This window comes from Chanos chanos, chromosome 5 (genome assembly GCF_902362185.1).
Source record: "Chanos chanos chromosome 5, fChaCha1.1, whole genome shotgun sequence".
Lineage (NCBI taxonomy): Eukaryota > Metazoa > Chordata > Actinopteri > Gonorynchiformes > Chanidae > Chanos > Chanos chanos.
Window position 1 is genome coordinate 41,492,605 of NC_044499.1, and position 27,908 is coordinate 41,520,512.

Sequence of the window (27,908 nt, forward strand, 5' to 3'; positions counted from 1 at the left end):
TTTAATTGTAATGAATGACATATTAGAATGTTGTGTATGAATATATTCAAGTAAATGAAAACATTAAGGTATTTTGCTTTAGAGTAATTATGTGTGAGCTATGTTAGAATACATTTGTAATACACTTTTTTGGATGAAATGGTGGTATATCTAATTTTAGTACTTCTCAAAATTAGTATATTTAAAAAGGTTCAAATAAGAGTCATTCTTGCTCACTTCTTGGTGATTGGTCATGCTCTTTCGAAATGTCGTGGCTTGCAAAATTAGACTAAAGTCTTAAACCCACATACCTTCACTCATGCCCAGGGGATCCATGAAAGGCATGCTTACATTCAATATAAATTCAATGAAATGTTACCATTTAACCATGTGTGGAATTCTGGGCATTTACTTGACTCAGACCTCAGTGTGTCGCTCTCTGTTCATGGCTAGGGAGGTAGTGACCCCAGGGCAGTTAATGTGCTAGTTCAGAGGGTAAGTGGTCATGAATGACACCAAATTCATTAGGTTAATGGGTTTCTTCCAACCAGGCAGGAGATAATGCGGTAGGAAGAGTGGTTATTCTGGTCAAGTCTAATTCCTGTACCCTGCCATGTCAGTACCTCTTTCCATTGACTGATAGTATTAGTAAAATCATCTCAATTTGTGAGAGTCAGTAGATTCTCACTGGTATTCTATGTAATTTAACTCTCAATAATCAAGGATTAGTTTGTTTAAAGTCACACTGTAATCCTCATTTAGTTTCATCTCTGTAAAACTGTAGTTATCTCATCACTTGTGATGAAACTTACTGGATTCTAGACCTCAACTGATAATTCAGACAACAGAAAAGCACTGTTCGTTTTGGCTCTCAGACACTGGAACATGACTGCAGGGCCACTTTCACCTCCTGTCTCCATCCATCATTCTGGATATAAGAATTCATCAATTCAGAAGTCAACCACTGCTCATTACTGAAATATGTCTTTGGCTGTATCATGGTTGTTTGACTTTAATGTGTCTTAGAAGGTCAGAAAACTGGTGAGAGGCAAAGTTTCCGCTGTTTGTTTTTCCACTGAACAAGACAAATTATGTAGCTTGTGCTTTGCTTAGCCCTCAATCAACCCTCACTGAAAGCACTGGAGCTATATTGTTTTTTCCTGTTGTAGTAGCTGTATTAAAATGGACCCCGTTTTTCTATAGCCTGTAAGACCTTCATTGTGACATTACTGTGTAATATGTTCTGGAGTAATCGGTAGCTGGTCTGTTCACTGTTATGGTTACAGGTTTTTCTGAGGCGCTTCTTACAATGCTGTGATATACTCACTTGCTCCTTCAGAGCTGTTACAAATATGGTCTGATATTGGTTATACTGAACTAGCCCCACACACTCTAGCTATGACGAAACCTTTGTTTCTTTCTCTGACCTGGTTATGACGGCTGGAAATGGGTGGGAGGAGGGGATTACCCAGACTAGCACTGAAGCCTTGTCTGGCATGGCCCAGTGTAAAGCCCTGAGGTTAGAGTAAGGATTGTCTCCAAAGCTTAGAATATATGGGTCAGATTGTGTGTAAGTGTGCTAGTCAGTTGCTTGTGGCTGTATGTGTGGTCACTGATCATTTCTGAATCTGCTGGAAAAATTTGAATTAAAGTAGTGATGTTACGAGGTATCAGATTTCTGCTCCAGGAAGGTCCAATTAGTTTATAGCTTCGTTAAAACACAAAATCAACAACCTTCATGTAGAGCTTTGACTACAAGTTACCTGAGACGTTTAGTCAATATGAAAAAGTATATTATGGACAATAAAAAAACGTCTTATGCTGTGCTTCCTTGGGCAGCTGTGTTCATTCCTTATGCTTGATTTTATGCTCAGCCTATCTGATCAATATTCCGCTGATCTCTACTGAATACCACTCTGCGCTTGAGTTGACGTTTCTGCCACAGTGTTGTCAAAGGCCCATGCTTTACCTCACATCACTGCTCACACACATCCACACTCCCACAGTCAGGTCAAAACTGCAGTGCTGAGGGCACTGTATAACAGCCAGTGTCAGCGTAGCTCCTAAAAACTCAAGATATGTGGCCACATCACGAGCGGATCGGTGGTGATGTAGGAGATCATTTTTTAGAATGTGTGTGAGCGTGTGCGTGAGGTATGCCTGTGAGCCGGAGAATGAAGTTAAACTCATTAGCACAGAATAGTTCCATTCATCATTACGTGCCCACTGTCCTTGACCAACCTCATGACACTGCAGTAGAGCATCGTATGCTTTTCTCTCTGCCTGAAACGTACTGTGCACAAATCCACTATTGCAGGCTACATATCAGTTTACACCGTGGTAAATGGGTTGCTGATATGATTTTTGAATTAAAGATGTTCCTTAAGAAACTTTTAATACACAATATGCTATGATTAAGCTGTATGTCTTTTTATGATGATAAAAGATTTTGTTCCATGCATTTGTAATCAACAACAGCTTCAGATGTAACCACTGGAAATGGAAAGTTAATAAAAACATAAGTTCAAGATGGGTATATAAAAATGCTTTTGTATTCTTTACCTGTAGAACTAACAGTTATTTTGCAAACAAAATAATGAACTTCTAACAAGTATTGAATATTAATACAAAGTTATACTCTCTGTTTTTGTGTGCTAAAAGAAGATATATTGGTTAAAATAGCATTAGCACTATTTTAATAGCTGTAAAACGTGATGTATACACAAACTACAGTGTTTTAATGTCAGAAAACACATTATTTATTATAATTTATATTTAAATTATTATTTGTTTTTATGCATGGATCACACTCACAGACACAGGTTGTGCTGATTTAATAGACATACTCACACACACACATGCAGAGTGAGTCTATGGTCTTTATCCTTAGTCATGATGTGTGGAGCCTGGATGGATTCAAGCCAGTGCTTTATTGATTGGTGAGTAAACCCTCAGAGACATGGAACAGCCCAGACTCATCTCAGCTTCTCTGACTTTTGGGCTTCTGTGGAGTTAGAGTGAGGTATCTGTGCTTTTTACAGCACTGCTGTGAGCTATCCCTACCTATGAATATTGTTTTCTCTGAAATTCACCTGTTCATCACTGTTTTGCGACAAAGGTATGCTAAACTGGCTTTGCTATTGTATTTGTTCTGAGCTAACATTTAAATAGTATTTGTTGTACTTAAGACTTTCTTTTTTTTCTGTTAGCAGTAGCACTGTGTTAGTCAGAGAGCAGGGTGTGTGTTTGTTTGATATCAGATCTTGACACGCTATCTGCCTTGTGTAAAAAGAGCTGTTGAGTTTGTCAGCCTTGAAGGACAAGGTGATGTAATGTCAGAAACATGACTCTCAGTGGAACGCCTGCTTCTTATAGTGAATTCCAAAATGTCTCAAGTGAAAAAATGTTTGGAGACATCTTTCCCTGGTCTTTTTGATTGTCATGGATGTGCTGGTGTGTTTGGTTTGTTAGCTGGTGACAGATTAAATCTTACATAGTTTTACTTTCGCATCTCAAAATATATTTTAGTTGTCTTGGGACCTTTTTCTGGAAAAGGTGCATAAATTTAGTAAATGGCCTAATATTTTTTTTTATCACTTAATATCACCATGATTGAAGAGTAGACAGTATCTCAGCAGTTCTGAGAAAGATGACACTTGACACTTTGCCATGGGAATCTTTTTTTTTATTATTATCAGAAGAACATCTTTAGCTTCCAGCATACACAGCTATGGTCTCTGGTCATGGGAGTGGATTTTTCTGCTAGCCAAATGAATGAGAATTTTGTTTTCTGAAAGACAAGGAGGCATCTAGATATATCTGTGTGGTCATGCTTTCGCCTCCAACGTATCTGTGGGCACCTTGAACTGCGGTATGAAGGTTCAGCTTTTTCATCCTTTTGTATGTTTGCACTTAGAATAATGGGAGACCCTGTTTAGCCATGCTGTGTTTCTCTGCCAAAACCCATACAGAACACCCACGTGATTCTATGCGGAGAACTGGGTAGCCCAGGAACATTGCCTCCTGTTAACCTCTCACTGGTGCCAAGATTGTTTCCCACCTCTTAGTTTAGCCTCTGGGCTTATGCTTTCCACATGATTCCATGTGTTTTGAATGCTAAAATACAGGTTCAATCCCACTTAATTGCCCTGTCTGCAGCTTGAGTTGGCGCATTTCATTCATAGTTCTAGTGCTGCGTAGGCACTTGACATTTGGTTGTGAAGCAGGTGTGAATTTATGGTAAGAAAGGTTGAGGTGCTTCATTCTGAGGGGTGGGGCTGTTACCTTTAAATGCCAGCAGCAGGGATTGGTAGTGTGGCAAGGGGAGAGATGTTGTGATTGGCTGAACTGAGTGGTAATGACTCGAAGCATGTTTGGTAACGCTTGCTTAGTTCAGACATGCTCTGGTTCTGCCCCTCCTTTCTGACCAGTATGCACGCACGCAGACGACACACCCATATCTTTTCAAGAAAAAAAAAAAAACAACATGGTTAATTCTGGTCATGAAACACTCACTGAGTACTATGGGATCAAGCTGTTTCATATAGATTAACTCTCCCTGTCTTTGTAGAGGCTTTATTAAATCATAAAATGAACATATCACACTGTACAAGAAACTTTTATTAATTGCTGTTGTGACTAATTTTTTTCTCTTCCTTCCCTTCTGTTTATTTCCCCTGCAGCTAGCACCAGCCTCTGTGCTTATATCCATGGTCCAGCAGGAAGGTAATGGAACACAAGGCGCTCAAACAGCCCACTATGGTGTCCAGGCTGCCCAAGTTTGGCTCTCGCCCACCAGGTGCCACCAGTGCCTGGCCCACAGCATCCGTTGTTCCTGTTTGCTCTACGGGGGGAAAAGGTGTTACCAAAGGGAGTCAGAGTGGATTCACTCAGATGCCCCCATCACTCTCTATGAAATGGAAGAAAGGTAAAGTAGACTGTAAAGAGGAGGAAGATAGGACAGGCTCGCGTTCTGTGCAACAGCCTCAGTCACCGGTGCCATTAAGGGAGATTAAGAAACCCTCTACACCCAGTGGTAAGGTGCGGCGTTCTGGCCCTGTGGTGTCTACCACCAGCCCAAGGACTATCCCCAACTTCAACAGAGGCAGCACTTATAGTGCTGCTTCCAAACCTGGACAGTGTCTGTATAATGGCAGGAGCAGTATGAATGGGGTTGGTGGCGGGGCTGGACACTCTAACTCTTCAGGGCCTGGCCTGAGTCCTGATTCCTCGCAGAGGGGCAGGCTGAGTAGCCTGTCCCAGTCCAGTGACAGCCTAAAATCCCTTTCCCAGGAGAACATCGTGAGGTCTAATAGCTTCACGCACTTCAAAAGACTCCCGTCCCCGACCAATCAGCCCATAACCCGTTCCCTCTCCTTTAACCGGGCCACTGATGTGGCCAAGGAGATGCCCAGGCCTTTGGCCAAGTCGCCATTAGCCAGATCACCCAATGGCATGGCCGGCCCCAATATAACCGGTGTCGGTAAAAGTATGATAGCGAAACCAACAATGTCCTCTGGCACGGGATGCCCATTGCCACCTACAATGATGAAGTCCCTTCTGCCCAGCTGTCCAGGGAACAAATCCCCAGCGCTCAGCTACAAGCTAACGCGGCCGACGTTCATGAAGCGCCCACAGCCGCTTCAGGTAAGGAAGGTACTGGCTGACTCTGAGTCAGCACGGGAAGGGAAAGAATCAAATGAGACACCATCTCCCACATCAGATCTGAACAGTAATGCAGAAATTACTGGAATAACACCTGAGGAGCCTTCAGAGTCTAAAGAGACAGAGCCCAGCTTGGACCCTGCGATGGAAGTCGCAGAAGACATGTCTCTCTCCTCGACCTCCTCTCTTGAGCGCAATGACACCAGTGAGGAGTACATGGACGACTTTGACAACCTTGGTAATGGAAGTGGAATGTTGCTACTGCACAACCACGAAGGAGAGATCGCTGAATCAGACTCACAAGCACATGATAACGCTCCTGTAAATCAGTATTGTGATGTGTCACCAGTGACAGACTCACACAGTTTCTTGACTGACGACGTAGACTGGGGAGATATAGTACTTACAGGTGAGTTTGAAATGAATACTCTTTTCTTGGGGTTATACACAAACTGTATTTTAACACCCAGCACAAAAGTTAGTGCATGTCTACCCATATATAGTTTATTGCTGCTGTAAATCGGGGCAAGCATTATCCTTGAACAAGATACCATACAGTATATCTGAATATGATATATGTAGAATATTTATGCAAATGATTGCCCTCATACTATTGCCTGCTCCTCTTGTTCCTTTGTAGGAAGTAAAGAGGAGTTAGAGATCTCTCCTTGCCATCTGAACCAGAGCCTTCCCACAGGAGGAGAGTTCCCAAATGGCTCCTCACTGGACCTCTCGCCCTCTGATAGTTCAGGGGGTATATACATGTGGGATGAAGAGGGGCTGGAACATTTGGGTAGCAGTAGACAGCTATGTGGGAGCTACAACTCTGACCTCAACAGCATGGTGAGTCCTATCAGTAAGATGTCACTACACTGAAAACTTGTCTGTGATGTTACCAGGTGTTTGTCCTGACAGATGAATGTATTTTCTTTGTCTCTGACCAGCATAGTTCTACATTTTCCTCTGTAGTACATTGCACACCCCTTTTACATGTTAGTATCTTACCCACAAATTTTTGTTGGTTATTGGGGAAATCAGCCCCTATTTATATATTCATAACATAATGTGCAAAAAGGTTTTAATCATTTGTATATTTTAATGGGTAAACAGCGTCTTTGGGTTGTAAACTTCTCAACAAATGCTGACATTAACAGATCCTGATCTATGTCGGCATGTACATTGCATTTAACCTTTGCTCAATACTGCATGTACTCAAACAGAAAATGCAGTGGCATGTGTATGCTCACCAACGGAGAAAAGCAGAGCTCCTCTATCAGGGGAATTTTCAACTGTGAGAAAAGAAATGTGATTCCGTTCTCTTGGCAGCTTAGCTTGGGAGGTTCCATAGACTTAATTCCACCTAACCCTTGACAACAGCTCTTTTCAACTGAACTTTAGCTTCCACGTATGACTTTTACAAAGGGCAAAATAGTTTAGGGTCAGGGCGTTTCTCTTGTTTTAGTCAGGAACGTGTTTGATGCTGAAATAGACAGCACAGAATTTGGTAAGGATGGGTTCTCTTTAAAAATTTGGAGCCCCTGCTTCCTGTTCTTTGAGCTGGGCTATTAATTGTATTCTGTTAAATGGTGTCATCCGTTCAGGCTCTCATTGGTTGCTGCCTATGGTGATTCCCCAATCCTATCTCAGCAGCCAATCGTTTTGCTAGCTTCAGGCCTGGTCAGGAGATATAGTGGAATCAAAGGCAAACCAAGGAATGACTGTGCACTTCCAGCACCTATGTGGTCAGAAATGACATCATGCACTTAATACTTATTTTATCTTAGTTTGTAATGGAAATAAGTGCCCTTTTCCAAAAAATGATGTAAGACATAGCCCATTTAGAGTGGGTTGCAAATATTTTAAAATGTATTTTAAATCTCTCCAGGTTTATAATATTTCAAATCTTTTTGTGCAAGGTTTAAGATATAATGCATTTCCCGTTTTTTTGTCTATCTTAAATCTCTCTTGAATGAAAACAAGCTAGTTAATGAGTAACACTACCAGCTGAATTTGATCTGTTATTAGTACTGATATACCCTAATCTCTGTGTAGAGGAAATTGATCTCTTTTACTCTCTTCTTATCTTTCTCTCTCTCTCTCCCTCTCTCTCTCTCTCTCTCTCTCTCTCTCTCTCTCTCTCCCTCTCTCTCTCTCTCCCTTTAAATCTTACTTTCCTTCTTTATATTTCTCTTTGCCATTTTTCCTCTTTGAAAAAGAAATCAAAAATCATTTTCATTTAAACTGATCAAATTAAACCTAATTTTTGCACATTATTTGAACATGTCATCTCTCCTTGAAAAATCCAGTAGATGAGAACGCTTGAAGTGCCGTGTTGATACAGCACACCAATCCATAAATGATCTAAGAGAGACCCCTAGTGACAGCTTGATGTAATGAAAACCAGCTGTGGTGACAAGAATCAACAAAGGGTGTTTTTGTAAACCTTATACTGCTGTTCCATAAACGTACAAAATGTGGACTGTCCAAGAGAAATTACCCTCGATTAATCTAGAAAAAATGAATATTTTCCAAAGGTGTAGAGGTGATACAATAGCACATCATTTCCCCAGTTTCTTTCCCTATCATAATAATTCCAAAATATGTACCGGGAACATATTTAAGGAACTTGAACCTGTTTTAAGGCTTTCATTTAAAAATATTAAGAAATTTTTCACACGTTAATATACAGATTGTCCTCCCAAAACACCAAAGGTATTGGCTCATGCCAAAAAGGTCCTTGGAGGACTGCACCACTGTTTTAACATTATATTGTGATAATAGAAATGGAAATGGTCTTGAGAATGTTTGCGTTTGTCTTCACTGGATGAACTGGTGACCATCACTGGATGAACTGGTGACCATCACTGGATGAACTGGTGAATATCACTGAGTGTACATTCTTTAGTGACTTGCAGCCTCCAAGATGTGTTGTGCATGGTTTTTTCATTAATGATGTATAAATGGTATCTGTTCTCATATTTTTCTGTGTTCTGCAGAGTCTAGAAATGAGTTCATTGCACCATCTACAGGGCTAGGCTGCAGCAGGATTTGCTTAATGCAGTTGTGATCATGTTGTACTAACAACATGCTGTTGGGGGCAGCATTGACTTAGAGTTCGGCTCTGTAAAATCATGGTAAACTGAGTGACATTTAAACAAACGTTCTTTATGAAGAGTATTTACAATTGTGAAGAAAAAAAAAGGATGTAAATGGTAACAAGTTAAAACTACGAATATAAGAACAAAAATGACCTCATGAAATTTCAGAAGATGGAACAGAAGTAAAAGGAGATATCTTTTAAAAACTGCTCAAACATAAAGAGTCTGAAATTGAAGGAGCATCATTAAAATTATACTATAAAAATTCTGTGAAATACAAGTTGCAGATCTTTGAGAATGTCCTGGATGTTATCTGTGAAACATTCTAATGTGCCCTCATGATCTGGCATCTACCAGTAAGACCCCTAAAAACAAGTAAAATAACCTTAAATTCAATTCTGAAATGAGGTAAATGCGTGAATTAAATGAGTTCTCTGCTTTGTTTTGGTTGAACTACTTTCTTCTGTGTTTTGCAGTATGTCTAATCTATGAAAAGCCTTTTTTGGCAGGCCAGTGAGAGAGCGTTGCAGCAGTGATGCGGCAGTGATGCATTACAGCAGTCTTCATAACCTGGTTTAATATGACATGTAAACTGAAGGTCGAAGTCAAAAGTAACACCTAAAATTTTAACGTCTGGATCTACACTGTTGGAGTTTGAAATGATTGTATTGTCCTCTTGGTTTTCTGGAACCAATTAGGACGACTGCTGTGTCATCTTCCTTTAGTGCTGGGAAGATAGGGACATCCAGTTGGAGTGCTCATCAAAAAGTTAATTAAGGATCAAAGACATTAGAGATATAACTGTGCGTGTCATCTGCATAGTTATGAAATTTAACAACATGTTAACAGAAAATTCTACCAATTAGGAGCATGTACAAATGATAGAGGAATGGACCAAGAATCAATCCGTGGTAGACTCCTCACTTTGTACTCTTTATTCTTTGATATTTGGCAAAGACAACCAGAGATTAACTATCAAATCAACTAAGCATGGTGCAGGAAGACCAACACAGTTTCTGTGGAGATGTAACAAGTATTTAATGGTAAATCATATAAAATGCTGCACTAAAGTCCAAAAGTGCAAGCACAGATAAATAATTAACATTGATACTAAGGTTATTGATTGATGTCAGTGCTGTGATTGTTGTGAAAACTAGACTCAGTGGGGGTTTTTTCTAGTTGAGGAACTACTACCTTGCCCAGAATTTGTGTCACGAATTTTTGCTTACAAAAACTGTCTTTTCGAATAAGCATTTCACACCATGAAGGACGCTGTCTGACAGACTTTTCAAAACAGCTTAGGAAAGACATGTCAGAGTGGGATCCAGACAGCAAATGGAAAATACTAACTAGGACACAACTTCATGGAGTATACATTCAATAATCATGTAAAAGGAGTTTAGGAGGTAAAGTGTGTGTCTCATTCAACTTTGCTGATGTCTGTTCACTGCTAGATCTATTTAAAATTGTCTCTCGTAAGTATAACAAAAATTTATTGCATTGTAATGATGTATTTTGGCTAGAACACACATCTACAGGAGCAGGATTCATCACTTGATTAATAATAGAAAACTGCAATCTTGGACTGCAGCAAGATTACTATTGGCTCCAATAATTTTAGAGAAAAAAAATGAGGTTCTCTATGTGTTTGCACAGCTTCTTTTTTCAAAGGCTTTCTGTTTGTAAAGTTAAAGATAGCAAACATCTTTAAAACCTATGGCCCTTTGTCTTGTGCTGTCCATGTTCAGACCAGTATAAAATTTTGTAGTACTGCATTGTGCTACCCAGAGTACAAATTTTCTTCATTGAGTGTGTGAGAGAGAACCCCTCTAAATTTAGAGATAATATTTTGGTAACAGAAACACAGGCAAGTCTTACCATGATCATGTGCACGTCCATGGTCAGGGAAACGAAGACATCTCCTCAGCCAGATAGGACTCATTATAAGTATGTGGCAGGTGTTAGAGTCAAAGTAGTCTCATTATACCAGTGGCTGTCACATGGAGGCCTTGCTGTGTTGATGTGAATGAACCAGTGTGATGAGACTTTGAAGAACACTCTCTCTTCCTCTGTCTTTTGTTTTTTAATGAGACCTCACTAGTGCCGTGCAGATGAGTAGGGTGTAGGAGCTGGATACATGATTACCAGGGTTTGGAAGATGAACATACTGAAGTCAAACCATTCAGACCAATTACGTTTTAAAGCAATCTGTAAACCCATGAAAAAACTGAGAGTACCGCTTCGAAGGGTTGGTTAAAATAGGTCAAGTAGAAACCGATGAATATCAGTCACACAAGTACGCTCGTACGCGCTGAAGTGTAGGGACGGAGGGAGAGGACGTGTTTCATCCTGGAAGCAGCCAAGCGAGAGAACTCTGTGTGACGGTGTTCCATTCTCTTTCCTTCCATCAAGCCTAGTGCAGAAATGTTTGTCACACTCAGACATCACAACACAGGGGCCCCGATGAGCCACGTCAGCACGGTAGAAGGTTATCATCCTGTGTGTGCTGAATTTCCTCGGACAGCCCTCGCTAGCCTGGTTTGGCACTGCGTCCGTGCCCGGCCTTTAATGTGCTCTTATTGTGCTGAGACAAAGCATTTAAAAGTACTTTGTAGTCTGGTCAAGGGGACATGACTTGGAAATTTGCACAATCAGTCCTAGCACTGGAATGAATGGACTTAAGTGCTTAGAATGTGCCACTCGGTAATTGGGAGGAAAGTAGAGAGAGTAGAAAAGTCCGATTATTGATGGCTTTAGTTGGTGATTTCGGTACACTTTCAGCTCTCCTAGAAGACATATAACTTAACTCTAAAGTAAAGATCAACGCTATGACATTTTGCTCCCCTTGAGGACTTTGAATAATTGAATTGTCATTCTGGAGAAATGTTACTGGAGCAGTGATCTGAGAGAAATGTTCTGGTAACTTCCCCAGTCCACTTACAGAAGAACAACCATATAAATTCAGTTATACTGGCATTGATTTATTTGGTGTTCGCTAAATTTGTGGATTCTTGCTATGTAAATGTAGTTGACCCTTAAAATCGCGGGTTAAAATAGCATAATAATTCAAACGAATCCATCAACCGTGCTAGAGGAGCGTTCTGTGTTTCATAGATTTATGTTTAAAAGATATCAATGGTTTGTCCACTGGGGGGCACTGTTGGTCCAGACTGGCCGGCTTGATAGGGAAGGCTATCTTCTAAGATCCTGAGAGCTGTGAGAGAGAAGTGCTTGGGCGTCACACCCGACTTCATACGTGCCTACTCCCCTCGCATGGTCCCTGCGGGCCCTCACTCCGACTCGCTCAGCTTTGAATAATCATCTCCACTGTTAGAGCAGAGAATATGCAAGCAGGGTACATTACCTCAACAGAGCTCCACAGCCCCTGGGGCCGCCTATTGTAGTTGCATGCCAAACTTCACACTAGCTGCTTTTTGGAAAGCTGGGTTCATCGGTAGCATTAGGATTTTGATAGGCTAAAATGCATCGTTCATTTTTTTTTTTTTTTTGGAGAGGAAAAAAAAAACAACTCAACTCTGTAATCAGTGCGGTGAATAGAGTTGTTGGCAGTTCAGATGCTGACTTTCAGTATTGGAGACCAGATTAAATTTAGACCTTTGACTTTGGACAAGGGTTTTTAGATCATCTCTCCTCGTTCAGATCCTCGTCAACCTTGGAATGACTTGACCTCATTACTGAGAACTCTTGTCGAAATGCTCTTTTGAATCCGTTCTCTGATGCGCACATCAAAGCTCCTGTGTTCTGGCTGCTTGTGTTTTTTTTCTTCTTTCTTTTCTTTCTTTCTTTTTTTTTGTTTTTTGTTTTCTGTTTCAGTACGAATGCTCTTCCTGCAGATTGGCTCCTTTCATTAGCTGGGCTATGCAAGCTGGGCTCTTAAGTTCTTTTGTTCTCGGTCATTAGGGTAAGCTAAATCCAGCCACGCTCTGCATCCGCGCTAAATAGGTGATACTTACAGGGAGTTAGGGACCTGTCGGAGCTGAAAGTCTTGAGTTGTGTACAGTGATTTATAAGCCCCACCAAATCCTATGCGAGCGCTAAAACTCGTTCTGCAGCACATATTTTCTCAGCATGGATGCTAGCTCTCATTGCAGTTATTATCTCAACGTGGGGAGGTTCACGTGTCCTTCTGGGTAATAGGAAAATGTGGCAGCGGAGAGAGAGAGAGAGAGAGAGAGAGAGAGAGAGAGGGGAATGGTGTCTTTATTATACACTCTGCAGCACTGTATTAGTGACTTTTGAATGTGTGTAAGGATGAGAATGTTTAGAGCGCTTTGAGTGAATCCTGTCTTGTAATCTTATGCAGTTCCTCACACAGTGCCCTGACTCTCTCTGGATTTAGTTTCTCTAAGGTTGCTGCGCAGATTTAATCACACGCAGTGATGGGCCTGACCTTTCTCTCCACTTAACCGATGACGCTCAACAATTTCATTACCCTTCAGCTTATTCCCTCTCCAAACCCACCCTGTGTATCACCCTGTGTAAGAACCAGTAACAGAAACAGAGGGGCCTTGTTTCTGTCTCCCTCAGCTTTGATTTGGATTATACCAAATAGAGTGGAATTCCTCTCCTCTCCTCTCCTCTCCTCTCCTCTCCTCTCCTCTCCTCTCCTCTCCTCTCCTCTCCTCTCCTCTCCTCTCCTCTCCTCTCCTCTCCTCTCCTCTCCTCCTTCACCTGCCTCAACTGCAGTTGCCCTCTCTAAATGCACCCAGACATGTGCTTGGGGCCAGGATGCGTGAGTGAGAAAATGTTCTGACTGGTGACGACACAACCTGTTGTAGGGTATATTAAAATCTTAACAGAGCATTTCAGGCAGGCAACAGAGCCTTCCAGGCATCCCTGGAGTGAGAGGAATCAGAACATGTCTGGAAGAGTGACAATGAGTCAGGGCTTTTGACAAGACTGAGCTGACATTGAGAGCTGTATTTTAATAGAGGTCTGGTGGAGTTGAACTCACTCTGCTTGTATCTGTGCTTCCTGGTCCCTTTGAAAAATAAAGGTCCACTCTGCCTCCGGGTCTCTATCCCTCATTTAATCATCACTTTGTCTGAGTGGTGCAAAATGGAGAGGTAATTGGAATGTTACTACATTAACTTCTCTAGTCTTCTCCCCCAAAGCTCTGTCTCTCTCTCTCTCTCTCTCTCTCTCTCTCTCTCTCTATCTGAGCTGCCATACTGCCATAGCAGGCATTGAGGTGTGCAGCCATTCTGGTGTTTTTGTTCAGTATTTTCAGACTCTGTCACACACCATTGGTAAGACGACCTGTCTGAAATATTGATGAGAAGCCCTCTCTCTCTCTCTCTCTCTCTCTCTCTCTCTCTCTCTCTCTCTCTCTCCACTCTGCTAGCTCCCATTGTAAGCATGTCTCTTGTTTTTGTAACCGGTGGAGTTCTATGGGAGTCCCAGCAGCATGGACATATTTCCACAGTTGCTTCTTACAGACGGCTGGGAGTACATAACTTCAGAAGTCATGCCTCTGCTTGAAAAGGGTCTGATTTTCACCCATGCTGTTTTTCAGACCGACTCTGGATCTCAGTGTCTACATGCCTATCAGCACCTGTGTGCAGAACTCCACTGTGAATCCTTGCACTGTCTTTTTTTGGGGAAAAAAAAGAGGGGTTGACAAATGGGTAACCAGTGTTAACACAACAGCATTCAGCTACTTTTCATCCAGCAGAACTGTGGTTTTAATATGAACTCTGGTAATGGAATGAGTCCGATCTAATTTAATCTAATCCAATTAATCTAGTCCAATTTAATGGCATTTTTTGGACTGTTTTGAGGCCCTGGAGGTTACCACTTGCCTTCTTACAAAAGTGAGGTGTATTATTAGATGTGTCCTTGCTGTGTTTGTTAATAATAGCCCTTTAAATCTCATGTCTTCTAAAAGAAGAAAGAAAAAAAATCTGCATTTTTTTCAATCCCACCAGTCAATTAAGGACTCAGGCCTGTGGGAATGGAAAACATCTCACACAGAGCTGATAGTACAAACCAGTGATTGAAAGCAGGCGTCCTCTAGAGTGACCAGTGAGCAGTGTAATTGGATGATAGAAAGTGTTTGAACGGGAGAGGTTTAAGTGGTGCAGTCCTGGGAAGGCCACTCTAATTGTACTGAAACCGCTCTGGAGGCCACATGAGAAGGTCTCTTGCTACAGTAATAAATAAAAATAATATAAAATGGCAAATGAATGTCTTTGAAATGGGGAAAACACAATGATCCTGGCTGAGAGAGAATGAAAGCAAGGAGTACTGAATGAAGGACAGACAGAAAGGCTGCTCAGAGCACTAACAGGGAATGGTGGAACAATAATAATAATAATAATGATAATGATAATAATAATAGTAAAAAAAATAATAGTAGTAGTAGTAGTAAAAAAAAACTATTTATAGTGAACAGAACTGGGAAAAGTGGTTTGGTATTCTGCCTATCTATTGTGCTACAAGGTCAGTATGCATCTCTCTGCATTTACGGATGGAACCTGAAGGACACTTTTTTCGGTGAAACAGAGAACCTCAATAGTTCCTTCGCCAAGTTAATCAGCTCGACACCCCTAGCTAAATATTACCATGCTTACTAATTTTCAGCTTACACAGTAGTGTTGTACAGGGTCTACTTTCATAACATTTCATTCTGCTTTTTTTTGGCCCTAATTTTTAAATTCATCTTAACTGAAGCCAAATATGGGCAGATGTACTTGTTGGATGGATTAGTTGGTGCCAACCGCAAGCCTGTGAGGAATTAGTGGTAACCCAAATGTCATAAGCAAAATGAGTAATGTGTGTAGTGACAAATGGACGTTTTGGTTGAAATGAGCTCTCTTCTTTGCCATAAATATTTCCCTCTTGTGCTGAAGGGAAAGAGTAAACATAATTTGCACAGTAAACATGAAAATCAAGGTCCAGTGGAGCATGTTTATACATATGTTTACCTAATATATTCTTATGGAGTCCTTATGCTGTTGATCATACTGAAAGTGCAAAATGAGTCCATTGTATTGAGTATTAGTTCAACATTTTGCATTCGTGTTTTGATACATACAAATTTGAATGTTGGACAGCATCCCAGCAAACGTCAATACTTTTTTTTTTTCCCCCCCTTTTTTTCTAAGATGTGGTCTTGGTCAAATCTAGCATATTTAATGTATTTTCTTCACCCCCGCCCCCAAAGAAATCCAGTAATGACATGCAGTGGGTGGATGAGGTTCTGTCAAGAGGAAAAATCATTTCACAGGACTCCTGCGCTGTGACTAAGCTTGTCTGCACGGGGAGGTGCTGGTGTTGAGGGGAATGTGAGGGCCACTGGGGTCCACAGATAACTGCACTTCGCTCAGAAACGAACTGCTTGTTTTTTCGACTGGAGGACTTCTCTACATTTTTTTTTCCCCTTCCCTTTTTTTTCATCGCCTTCCCTTCCTCAGAGTGCTCATGTTTGTCTCAAATATGTTACTCTCCGACTGATTGCCCAAGCAGCCCTGTTCCCCGTTCCCTTGGTTTGTCGCCGGTCTTTTGTTGCGATCGCTCATTCTGAAAAAGAAACCTAAGCAATTTATTTTCACTCTCCGGTATAATAGGGAACAGTTTCATTACTCAGGGTTTGAATGTATCGATTTGTACCCTGGCTTTCTTTGCTTTCCGTACCTCTCACGGCTCGAGTAAATGAAACATAGATCTTTGCTAACAAAAGCGTCCTGCTCCGCATCAGTGCTGGGGTTTTTGCATGTCTGTCCGTTACGAGTTTTTGAGAAATACAACTGCACACATCCCCTCTCTCTCTCTCTCTCTCTCTCTCTCTCATTCTTCAAGGCCAGTGCCTCTTTAAAGAACAGAACTTACCTTCGCTGTTGTCCCTCTCCATTCTAATTGTCAGATGAGGACAACTTTGTAATGACTGTGATTTGAGATTCATCTGTCTTTTTTTTTGAGTGAATGACTGTGTTTTATGTTTCTCTGTTTTCTCCCTCCATCTTTCTACGTTTTTATTTATCTTCACAAGGACGTTCTTAACAATTTGGAATCTTGTGATTTGGAGGAAGATGACCTCATGCTGGATGTCGACCTGCCTGAAGATGCTTCCTTACACAGTGGTGAGTAATGGAGGGTTAAACTGAGTAGTTCTATAAATCTCAAACAGCTCAGAGCAGTATTCATAAGAGGGAGAAGATAGATAGTTCTCAATTCAGTTTCAGATTTATCCCAAGTCTGCACTCATGCCGGATCATGGCCATATTACTCTGTATTGCCTGGGAGATATGATGTTTTTTTTTTTCTTTCTAACTGGTTCAGTTCAGGTGAAAGAGTAGGCCTGAGATTTTTACTGCTAGTTTTCCTGATAGGAAACACACATCCGCTACGGCAGTCTGGGCTACTGTCGGTAAATCGTCTTTCTCCTGGGTGAGCTCACAGGGGTGATTCTGCTGAAGGAAATAAATAATAAAAAAAAAAAACCAAAAAAAACAAAACAGCAAATTCAGTCTCTCTTTCAAGAGGCGGGACGTTTTTATTTGTTTTGTCAACAACTTTGCCCATTTGTTTTTTTTTGTCTCTCTGTGTGTGTTTATATAAATGCAATTTTTCCAGACTTCAGACCAGAGACAAGGGACTATAGAAGAAATGTTCAAAGTTGACTCATTAGACATACTACATTTTCTTTAGTTGTGGCTTGTAGAAGGTAGACAGTTCCTCTCCCTGCAGTAGTACTCTGTACTTCATTTTGCTTTCACCTCAGCCCAGTCAGACTGACAGCTCAACTTGAGCGGGAACTGCTTTTGTGTGGAAGATGAAATCTGATAATTTCCATAATACCTTCCCTCTCCTGCGTAACACTACTGTGTGGAGAAAAAGGAGAGAGAGAGAGAGAGAGAGAGAGAGAAAGAAAGAGAGAAGGAAAGAGAAAGAGAGAAAGTAGATCTCTTGATGTGAACCCCCTGAGGGTTATGCCGAGGCAGAATCTCAGGCATCAGATTGAGTTATTTTCTCATATTAGTTTTGATATGCTCTTCTGCAGTGTTGTGGTGGCTTGAGGCAATGGGACTGCTCTGAGTTTATCACATTAATCATAGATCCAGTTGCAGAGTTTTACTTGTGTGTATGTGCACATATATATTTACACAATTTATAACAATATGTGCAATTTAAAATCATGATAGCGTGCCCAACCATTCACATGAAGTGGGATTAAGCACACAAAATGTACATTTCTGGAATGGAGGCAAATCAGTTTGAACCTCTTCTCACCACGTCCCTGAGCTGAATTTGTTTTCTATTGGCCGTACGTGCTAGTGTTAATATACACATATCTGCATGCGTGTGTGCGTGTGTGCGTGTGTGTATGTGTGTGTGTGTCACAGATGCAGATGGGATTTCTCATTTGGACCACTCAGGGAGGGCAGACTGGCCAATGCAGTGGAGGAGGAGACAGCAGTGAGTTCATTCCTATTACATCTAATAACAGTACATGCCAAATATGCCCCCCCCCTTCCCCCCCTTTAATAGCCTTCACTAGGCACTCGACAGGAAGTGTGTTTGACTGTCAATATTCGTTTGAACCTCATCGCTTAGGAGAAACTTTTGGCTTTTCTGCATTCAGACTAGTGCTTGTCAGACGGCTCAGCGCTGATGTGTGCTTTTATGAAAAGAGACCTTGTAGAGTGGAGCAGCTCTTTTTCAGCGTGTCTCTACCCATACCGTGATTTGAACTCGGGGAGATCGGATCTGACTTTTCCATAGCTCGACACTTCCTGACAGAGGGCTCCGTCACCGCGTCGACATTTCCTTCCCGCGGCCCATCGTGCCAACCCCGGCGCTGTCCGTCCCCCGTATCCTGTCCTTCCGTCTTGATTCTCCGCTAGGGCACAAATGCGCATCCTAAGTTGATGTGAGAGCTGCTCAGACGTATCTGAGACACCATGGCGTGGTCTGCAGGGATCACGAGTAATGTGGCTGTCTGGGGTGTCCTCTCACTTGCCTCTCACCTGTCGGAGGCTCGTTTGTCTTTGTGGAGACATAGGAAATGTTATGCTCTGGGCCTGACACTGTGTCTCTTCTCTTTCTACTTTCTCTCTTTCCCTCTGTCTCTCTATCTTTGTGTGTGTGTGTGTGTGTGCGCGTGTGTGCATGTTCTGTCTCTGTGCTTTTCCAGAGGTGCTGTTTGTGAGCCGTTTGATGGCTGTCAGGACCAAGGTGTTGGGTACCTGGGGTCAGGCCAGTTGCCTGTGGACGAACTGATACTAAAGCACATGGTTGAAGACTGCTTCTCTGTTAAAGAACAGCTGCTACAATTGAAGAGACTGCTGGAGGTAAGAGACACATGTACCACTGCTGGCCTTACATGTCTGCAAAGCTAATTACACTGGTAGTGCCTTCAGTTAGATCCTCTCTCGTTGCTGTTTGTCAAGCTTTCACGTGTAAGTTCGTTGCACAGTGTGACTCTCTTTAAAAATTGTTTTATCTGTTCCACTGGTTTGCATCCTGATTTTTTTTTTTTTATAATGCAAAGATGTGCCATCTTGTTTCAAACATGTGTGCTGAGACAGAATCAGGTCGTGATATTATTGGTTCAGCTTTGTGGTTTTCGCACAAATAAAAATAATTTAGCGTCTTTTGAAGCTGCAGCATCCTCTTGAGCTGTGGGTTTACACAAGTCCAGTACATGTGATTACCGATGTAATGTCTTCCATGCCCGCCCTACAAGCAGCTGTGCACTTTTCCCTCAATGTCCTGGGCGTATCGGTGTCTGGGTGCTATGTTTGACTAATGCACACTGGTCCCTGCTGGCAGCGGTTCTATTCCCCATTGATTTACCATTCTTAACCCCTGCTGTGTGCGCCAACCTTGATAATTATGTGTTCCTCTTTAAGATGGTCTTTAGATCTGTGAGAGAGAAAGAGAGACTGTATTTAAGAATCTCTTGTTAAGGCTGCACACTCCACGCTGCTGCTTCTGCATCTGAGAAGCTGCGATTGATTGACTTTGTCTTCATGCTGGGTGCTATTGTCTTTTTTTTTTTTTTTTTTTTTTACACATTCTGAGGGCTCTCATGCACACAGTTCTTTCTATCTGGATTGACATGCAGGGGCACAGTGGGGATCAGGAGGAGCGGAGCAGCGGAGGCTTGTGGAAAAATAAGCATTGGGCTTGCTTTTGCGCATGATGGATGGTGCTGTGGTCTGATTAACACGGCCTGCTGTTGTGTGCCCCGTGGACAACCGGAGCCCGGCAGTTCTGATGAGCGTTATGACGGGCTTTAAACTACTGTGGTCAGACTCACACTGTTCAGAGAAAGAGAGAGAGAGAAGCATACAGAAAGGGTATTAGAGCAAACTCTTACTTACAGGAGGTTGGAAAGGCAGATGCACTGCGGGTGAAATTCGAGGAAAGATGGGACGGATATACAAACATGCCCAGAGACAGTCATCTGTGCTTTTTTTTTTTTGTAAATTAATTATAGAACACTATTATATGGATTTAAGGGCAAAGTGAACCTCGGTGTTGGTGTTTGTGAGAGCGTAAAGCCGTGCAAATGGAGGCTTAGCGTACAGGACACACCTGAGGTAAAATGTATCACCTTCTGGGACTTTCAAACTGCTTATCAGATGATTCAATGTGTAGATAGTTAGTAGAGAAGAGGTACTTTATTCACTCTGAAGTAGTTTAGTTTATTTAATTATTCTGAGGCCCTATGTTACATACTTGAAATTGCCTTAGGCCTTTTTCACACAGTAGAGATACTGCTTATTCAGAGCACATTAATTATGCAGTCGACCTCTTTTATGTTACCATGACTTAGTACAATGGAAAGAAGACAGAATACAAGTTTGGCTTAATTTGGTGTTTTTTTTTTTTTTTTCTAGAGGTTTTGTCACGTGGATCACACAAAACACTCACATATTTTTTCTCCATTTTTCATGCTTTACTTTCATAAGTTAACATCGCAGAAAATCATTCGGCTAGAATTTCTTTTGTCCTCTCGGTATTAATTTTTTATATCCATTTTGCTTGGGTTGACCTTTGAACAATCCCCCCTAAGACTTGTTGCTTTTCTTTGCAAACATATATTTTGAATGTCTGTTGAGTCTTGAATCATGAAATCTGACTGGTGCGTCTATCTCGCGCCACTGTGTTGAGATCCAGTTAAGATGCAAAAAATGATTGACTCTGGGGGATATACAACACAGTATGTCTTTCCATCAGAAATGCAATTTTCACAGAAGACCCACACTGTGCCTGGCTCTGGCAGTATTATGGCCCAACCCAAAATGTCAATATGAATGAGGGAAGCCAGAGATTCTTTACATACATGGCCTGCTATGTGTAAGACACAGAGATGTGCTTGTGGGCTAATCTATCTCTGTCAGAGACAAATGTCATTGACAAGATTAATGAGCAGGTCTCAGGATCCCCCTGCGAACACACAGACGTTCATTGGGTTGGCGTTGGTGTGTTGTCCGTGTGCTTGAATCAGCAGTGATGAGCAGCTGAACACTAGAAACGCATTCAGACAGAGCCAGCCGGTTCTCTCATCGTTCTAACGTAAACGCTGCTCTCCACACATGCCCCTGACTCCATCTCGATGAAGGACTCTGGCACGCTGGTAGTGTTTGCGTGTGCCTCCTCCAAAACACTAATTTTTTTAGGTTCGACGCGGTCTTTGTTTTAGATTTAGGACTGGTTGCGAAGGATTGCTAGGTAAAATGGTGGACAGAAATGCCATGTTCTGAGGTAAATGATTTCAATGGCTTTTCGAGCCACTGAGCTGCAGGGGAGGCCTGCAGACTTTTCGCCGTATTCACACGTGGGAGGACTTTAAAGGGATGAAGGGATGAATAGGGAGAGATGGAGGGGATCACAGGAGACGAAGTAGAGACAATCCCTCTCCTTCCATCGCTCTGATCTCTCTCATGTTCTTCCTTTTACTAATTCATGAAGTTTTAAACTCTAACTTAAAAATAGTTTTTCACCCCAAAATAGATCACGTTGTTTTGTTTCCATACGTCAGTCTTGCATTAAGACGTTTTGAAATGTGGATGTTTATGGATCTGTTTGCCTTGTGTGTGTCAGCATCATAAATAGTCCTCTAAAATATAACATTTATCTTTTTTAAAAGTACTTTTCCTTCCATTTTTTGGGGGGAGGGGGGAGGGCAGGACTGAGCTATGGCAGGTCTCTCTTTTTGTGACTGTACGATGAAAAATCCTTGGCCCTGTGAAGACAAAAAAAAAAAAACGCCCTGAGTTCTCAGAAGGAGTGGTGTTTTCATTCCCAGAAGGTGCAGTGAAATAAGTGTAGCTTTGTAAAGTGCTGAGCCTTTGAGGACAGACAGGAGTCCTGATTAATGGAGATCTGAACGAACGGCTTTTCGTTAGCCATGCTTCTCAGCACCCTGCCTGCCATTCACTAAGTGCTCCTTTCCTCTCCCCTCCTTTCCTTTCCTTTCCGAGACCAATACGTGGATGTTTTTTGGCTCGCTTTTGACCGATCCTCAAAGAAAAAAAAAAAGAAAAAAAATTCTATCACCGTGCTCTCACGCTGACGATCCGTACATATCGCCAGCTGCTCTGTTCTCGTTGTATCATGCAGGGACGGAAAAAAACTTCGCCCTCAGGAACAGCTCAGGTCCCTGCCTGACATTTTCGGCTGGGCCGAATAAAGAGCGGGAATTGAGCTACGTCTTCTCCCTGCTCTCTGTATGCAGGGGCTTGGCTTGTGTCATGCTTCCTATAACAGATTAATTCCTTCATTACTTCTGGAGAGCACTTCATTGGTCCACAGTCACCACTTGATTTGCATGTCATAATTAAACCTTTGGCTTACAGTCCCGTATTCTTCACCATTAATTTCCATTTTGCTTTTTAACTGTGTTATTGGGTTGTAAACAATGCTCTGTGAATGCAGTAGCTGTCATTATGGCATTGTAATTGCTGGATGAGAGGACATGGTTTAATGTGGGTGTAATGGAAGACTATTAGAAAGACTGAGATTTAAGATCTGAAAACTTTTGATGTCTTTTCTCTTTGTAGATGGAGGAAGAGAGCCATGTAGAAGATACAATGGTATCTGAAATTTGTAGTCAACAGTCAACAGTGGAGCAAAGCTGTGATCAGCAAGTAAGAATTTAACCAATACCCAATGTATGATATTTTTCGTGCCTTAAATGCTTTAAATATGTACACACACACACACACACACACACACACATTTTATTTATTTATTTTTTTGACTGGAGGACATGTTGATGTGGTTGAAAACGTGTAAATCTTAAATACCTTTATATTTCTAATTGAAACTAGCTAAGTAGCCTCCAGGTTGGCCATTACTATGTGTTTGTTCAAAGCTCTTCCCTCAGCTTGTCCTGCTTGCATGTGTGTGTTTGTTTGTTTATTCCAAGAGAATATTGCTCTGATATTTTAGGGGGAGAATTTAATTACGTACCCACGACTTTGAAAGTTGGAAGGTGCTCAGAAAGTTGCCATAGGCTGAGAAGCATTTACTTCCTGCTTTAATTGTTGGAAATTTTTCATCACTGGCTAATAAAGCTTTCGCGTGTCTCGGCTTCTTTCCCGTCGCCAGCTTACGCGCTCGGGTTTTCAGTAGTGATATACATAATGCATGTTGAAACACTGAAAGAACTGCCATGTCAAATTTAAAGTTGTCTTTTCCTAAAGGCGCTCGAAGTACAGAGAGGGGGGGTGAAAGACTTTATGAGAGGTGCGCGTTAAGTTCAGACGCTCTTGTCTGCGGTCTAGACCAGGCGAGCACAGGCTGAGACAGAAAGGCTGAGACCTTCATTTAAGTTTAATGGCAGCCCTGGCCCCTTTGACTCTTAGGGCAGCAACGGCAGTAATGTTAGCAAGTCAGGAATGGTGTTTGCTTAAGTTCCTGTGAGTGGTCACTGTACTTGGCATTAGCGAAGCACCACTGACAATCAGCATTCAGCTTACCTCTCCGGCCCTGAGGCTACGAGTGCTGTTTGGCTGTGCCTGATTAAAAGTTCATGAACCCATCCCCCACGCTCCATTTCTGATGTGCTTCCCTCTACTTACATAGGGAGCCTCTGTTTGAGGATTTCTCTTTCTCAAAATTCGTTTTTTTTTCCTTTCCTCCTTTTTTCATTCTTTTCTGCATACATATTCTCTTTCTTTTTCGTTAGTCTTTGGAAAGCCGTCACAACCCTGCTTCATGCCTTCTGGTCTTGTCTGGCTCGTCGGCCCTCGTCTGTTTTGGATGTTGTTTGTTTTGGAGGCGATGTCATATTGGTTATGAGCACGGCGCAGTGGTTAGCGGCTGGCGCGGCTTCACAGGGAATGGGGATGTGACACTCTTGAGGAGCTCCCTCGTGTGTGGTTCCTCGCTGTGTAGGATGTTATCGGTTAATTATTGCTGTTTTTGATTAATCACTCTAAAATAAACACCGATTTAAATAATTTTTGAGTATCAGTTTATTTAAATCGACAAATGACCTCTGAAACCTAGGGATGAAGGTTAAATTTGTAATCATCAAAAACCTATCCTAGTCATCAATTCTTGAAGTAGCACACTTTGACTATAATACAAATCTGATTGTGGAGCAGACACAAGTAAAATGTAGATTTAATAAAAATAATAATAAAGGGAACGACAGTAATCGCATCTGATATGCAGACAATGTAGCAAACACGATACACTTGATGAAATGCTTAAATGTAAAGTAACACAGCTAGAGCAGATAAATTCAGCAGGTGCAGGCTATAAATGCTTGCAGAATGATCAGAGAATGTGAAAAATTCCAAAGTTAATGTCTCCCGGTTGTTGTGGTCTTGCTGATTTATACTAAGTGCTGTGGGAAAGGAGTTATCAAAAGAGCTAAATTAGCTACCATGCCAAATGTTGTGTTGAGAAGGCGGGTTAAACTGTAGTAAGACTTTGGCTGATGGATCGGTGTAATTGTTTTAATTGGCCAGGAGAGAATAAAGGTGTTCCAAGCATGAAACTGTGGCAAGGATGTCAACAGTGAGGACGTGCGCCAGCTATGGGATCCTTCCAGATCTTTCTCTGGTGTCCTCAGAAGGTTGTCTTTCTGTGGTAAAAGGCACTTCATTTCAGCACTTTTTGAATCTGGGGATGGATCACCAAAGAACTTCAAAGCTGGTTTTGACTTTAGACTGTGGAAAAGTAAACTAATTGAATCTGGCAGCATTCAGTTTCCACTAAATACAGAGTCATTGTTCCGTGGGATCAATATGGAAAAAGACACAATTGCAGATGGAGAGAATTGCAAGATTGGCAGAGTTGGTAATCGGAGATGCTTGTAGCATCATCTCTGTTAACTACATACTCAGAGGCTTGTTTCTGTGGATCAGTATTTTGTCCCTGTAAATCAGGCGGTGGTAGAAAAACAACATTAAAGATGCTTGCGGCTTAAAAATTTGGCGGGCAAAAGTTTTGGGAGAGTTAGGCCTTGCGTTTTTGACAGTGTGATAATCAATTCATGAATCAGTCAGGTAATATTGACAGGACTGGTCTCACGAGTCTTCTCATGAGTTTAGCCGTTCATCAACACCAGACGTGACATTCTAGTCGCAGTGATTTTTGTATTTATTGAATAAAGACAAATGATGTGTTCCTATCCACCGAAAAACAGACAGAACATCCAGCAAAATTAAACAGTGGAACGTTTTACTTAAATGCTCTTTGACGTAAATAGTCTTTTATCAACATCTCTGGATGCGCTATTTTTGAGTGGTGCCTGTGATCACCAATTCCTTTGTCTGAAAATGTGCTTTTCTTTTTTGCGTGAGGAATGTCTCTGGGGTGCTGCCACTCCATACATGAAATGGTTTTAGTTCCTCTCAGTTGTTAGAGAAGTCATATAGGTTGCCGGTGCCCCTGTGGGTACAACATTATTGATGTTGAACGGTGTCTGCCCCACAGCTGTGTATCACATGGTTATCTTGTCATGTGTTCCAGGTGGAAGATTTATTGAAGGAGGTTCAGGAGCTGAGAGAAGAATTGAGAAGAAAAGACAATATGATTTCTGAGCTCACCCAGCAAATGGTAAGTGTCAAGTTAAACAACGGCTCATTTTGATTGAAATGTTATTTTCGTCCTGATTGCTTTTGTTTTGTGTGTGTGTGTGCGTGTGTGTATTTTTAGAACTAAGAAAAAAAAAGGTGAAGGCTACAAAGTTATCATAGTTTATTTTTCTTTTCTGTACTTTATCTATGTATTTATTAGAGCCTGGCTCATTTTTATAAGAACTGTTTTCACCTTTATTATCAAAGTGTCAAAAGTAATTATATCACATAGGATGAGCTCATTATATTCATTTTCATGGGGCTTAACTAGAGGGTTAAGTCATATGACAGCTCTTGACCCTTCACTATGATTTGGCAATACATCAGATCTTCATCAAAACCACTGTAAGTGTGTGTGTGTTTCAACCCTGCAGCTTCTTACAGATCCCTCTACCTTAACATATATGCACACACATTGTCACTTCTTGTTGTCTTCCACTGAATATGCGCGCGCACACACACACACACACACATATATATATCTGTTGTTCCGCACCATTCGTTTGACCGTCGCTCTTTTAACTACAGCTTGGAGCATTGGGAATTCATGAATTTGAACAGTTGGAGAAAACTCAGTTTGCATTATGGTTAGGGTTCTTAGGGCAGGGTGTTGGGACAGTCAGCTGAGGGGATTCATGAGGAAATGAAGAAAAAAACAAAACAAAATTCTGTTACATCCTGGCCCCATGCTACTCAGCTATGCCTTATGTTCACCTGTGCTGCTCCTCATGCAGGTTGGAACTTGAGCTTTTATTATCAGACTTAGTAATGGAAAACATGTCTGATCTCATACTGGGGGAAAAATCAAGTCCACCCCACATCTCTCCCTCTGTCTGATTGTTTTCCACTTTATCCTTCATTCTCTTTTTTTCTGATTTCTCCTAAATCTGTTTCACTGCATAAGTCGAATAAACAAAGAGGTTGAGGCTGAGGGGGGGAAAAAAAGACGAAAACATGATTTTTTTTTTTTTTTCCTCCTACACAGTTTGTGTTTTTGATGTCGCTTGCCACTGTGCTGCTTTAATTGAATGAAGCCCATTTCAAAGATGACTTTTTATTCTTCAAATCTGTAAGCTAATTGCTTAATAAATCTATTTAAAAGTTGAAATGTCCAAAGAACGGGCACGTACGTGTTCAGAAACACTGATTTTTTTTTTTTTTTTGTGGCAATTAATTCGGCGTGCCCGTGGAATACAAAGCAAAGTGGTCCCATGCAGTACTATCGATTTGTTGATATGAAACAGCAAAGACTCTTCAAAGTTTCTTTTGTTGAACGCAAGAGTTGCTGCAGAGGCTGATAAGAGCTCTTGGAAAAGTACATATTTTAAATAACCTGTTTAAATGATTTTTGTTGTATAATGTAACGTAAGTCTCTATGGCAATTGCTACAGCAACAGCAATTTCAGAGCTAAAAAAAAAGACACGAGTCTCTCAACCTCTCTGGCGGATTTATCTCTCAGTAAACATAAAGTGTACACCTCGTTAGATCTATGGTTATTATATCACAGAGTCCCCAAGTTTAGCAGCACTGTCTTGTGGAGCTTTGGTGATTTTGGTGATCAAATGGGTGACTGCTTTCAAATGGTGATGCTGGATGCCTCGCGACACTCAGACCTGACAGGGAATTTCATTTATTAGGAGTGGGAAAAGCCTCACAGATCAGTTAGAAGCTTGCTGTCCTTTTTATCGCCAACTTCTTTCAGGTCCTCCTCTCATCATTCCATCTTTCAGTTAACATGGAGTGTCTGCTTGGGTATACATATTACATAGATCTCTGTGTTTAAGAGCACAGTGCTGAAATAAACACACACGCAAAAGTAACAGTAACGGATCCAGTGGAATATGCTCTGTGATTTTTGAAACAGAACAGACAGGGGTGTGCATTAGGTCCTTGTAATTTATGCTCTACGTTGGTACTTTGTACTTTTATTGGCTGAAATGACAGAGGCTTTAGGAGGCATTCGTAGCGTTTGGACAAAGCCTGGCATTGTCCCTCTGCGGCGCTAGTGCATCAAAAAGATGACTAGGAGTCTCTCTCTCTCTCTCTCTCTCTCTCTTTGTCTTTCTCTTTCTCGTTCTCCTCATGACTGCTGCCTCTTTC

At 41.5% G+C, this 27,908-nt stretch overlaps 1 protein-coding gene across 1 annotated transcript in view; it reads left to right on the top strand.

Annotated features, from left to right (window-relative positions):
* Positions 1 to 4,707: 4,707 nt before the first annotated feature.
* Positions 4,708 to 27,908, top strand: part of ccser2b (coiled-coil serine-rich protein 2b) — a 33,814-nt gene continuing 10,613 nt past the window's right edge. Inside the window, exons 1-7 of the mRNA XM_030774332.1 lie at positions 4,708 to 6,052; positions 6,284 to 6,486; positions 16,753 to 16,843; positions 18,107 to 18,179; positions 18,898 to 19,054; positions 22,775 to 22,861; positions 25,701 to 25,787. Of these exons, the coding sequence (XP_030630192.1) occupies positions 4,708 to 6,052; positions 6,284 to 6,486; positions 16,753 to 16,843; positions 18,107 to 18,179; positions 18,898 to 19,054; positions 22,775 to 22,861; positions 25,701 to 25,787 (2,043 nt within the window). The remainder of the gene's footprint in view (positions 6,053 to 6,283; positions 6,487 to 16,752; positions 16,844 to 18,106; positions 18,180 to 18,897; positions 19,055 to 22,774; positions 22,862 to 25,700; positions 25,788 to 27,908) is intronic.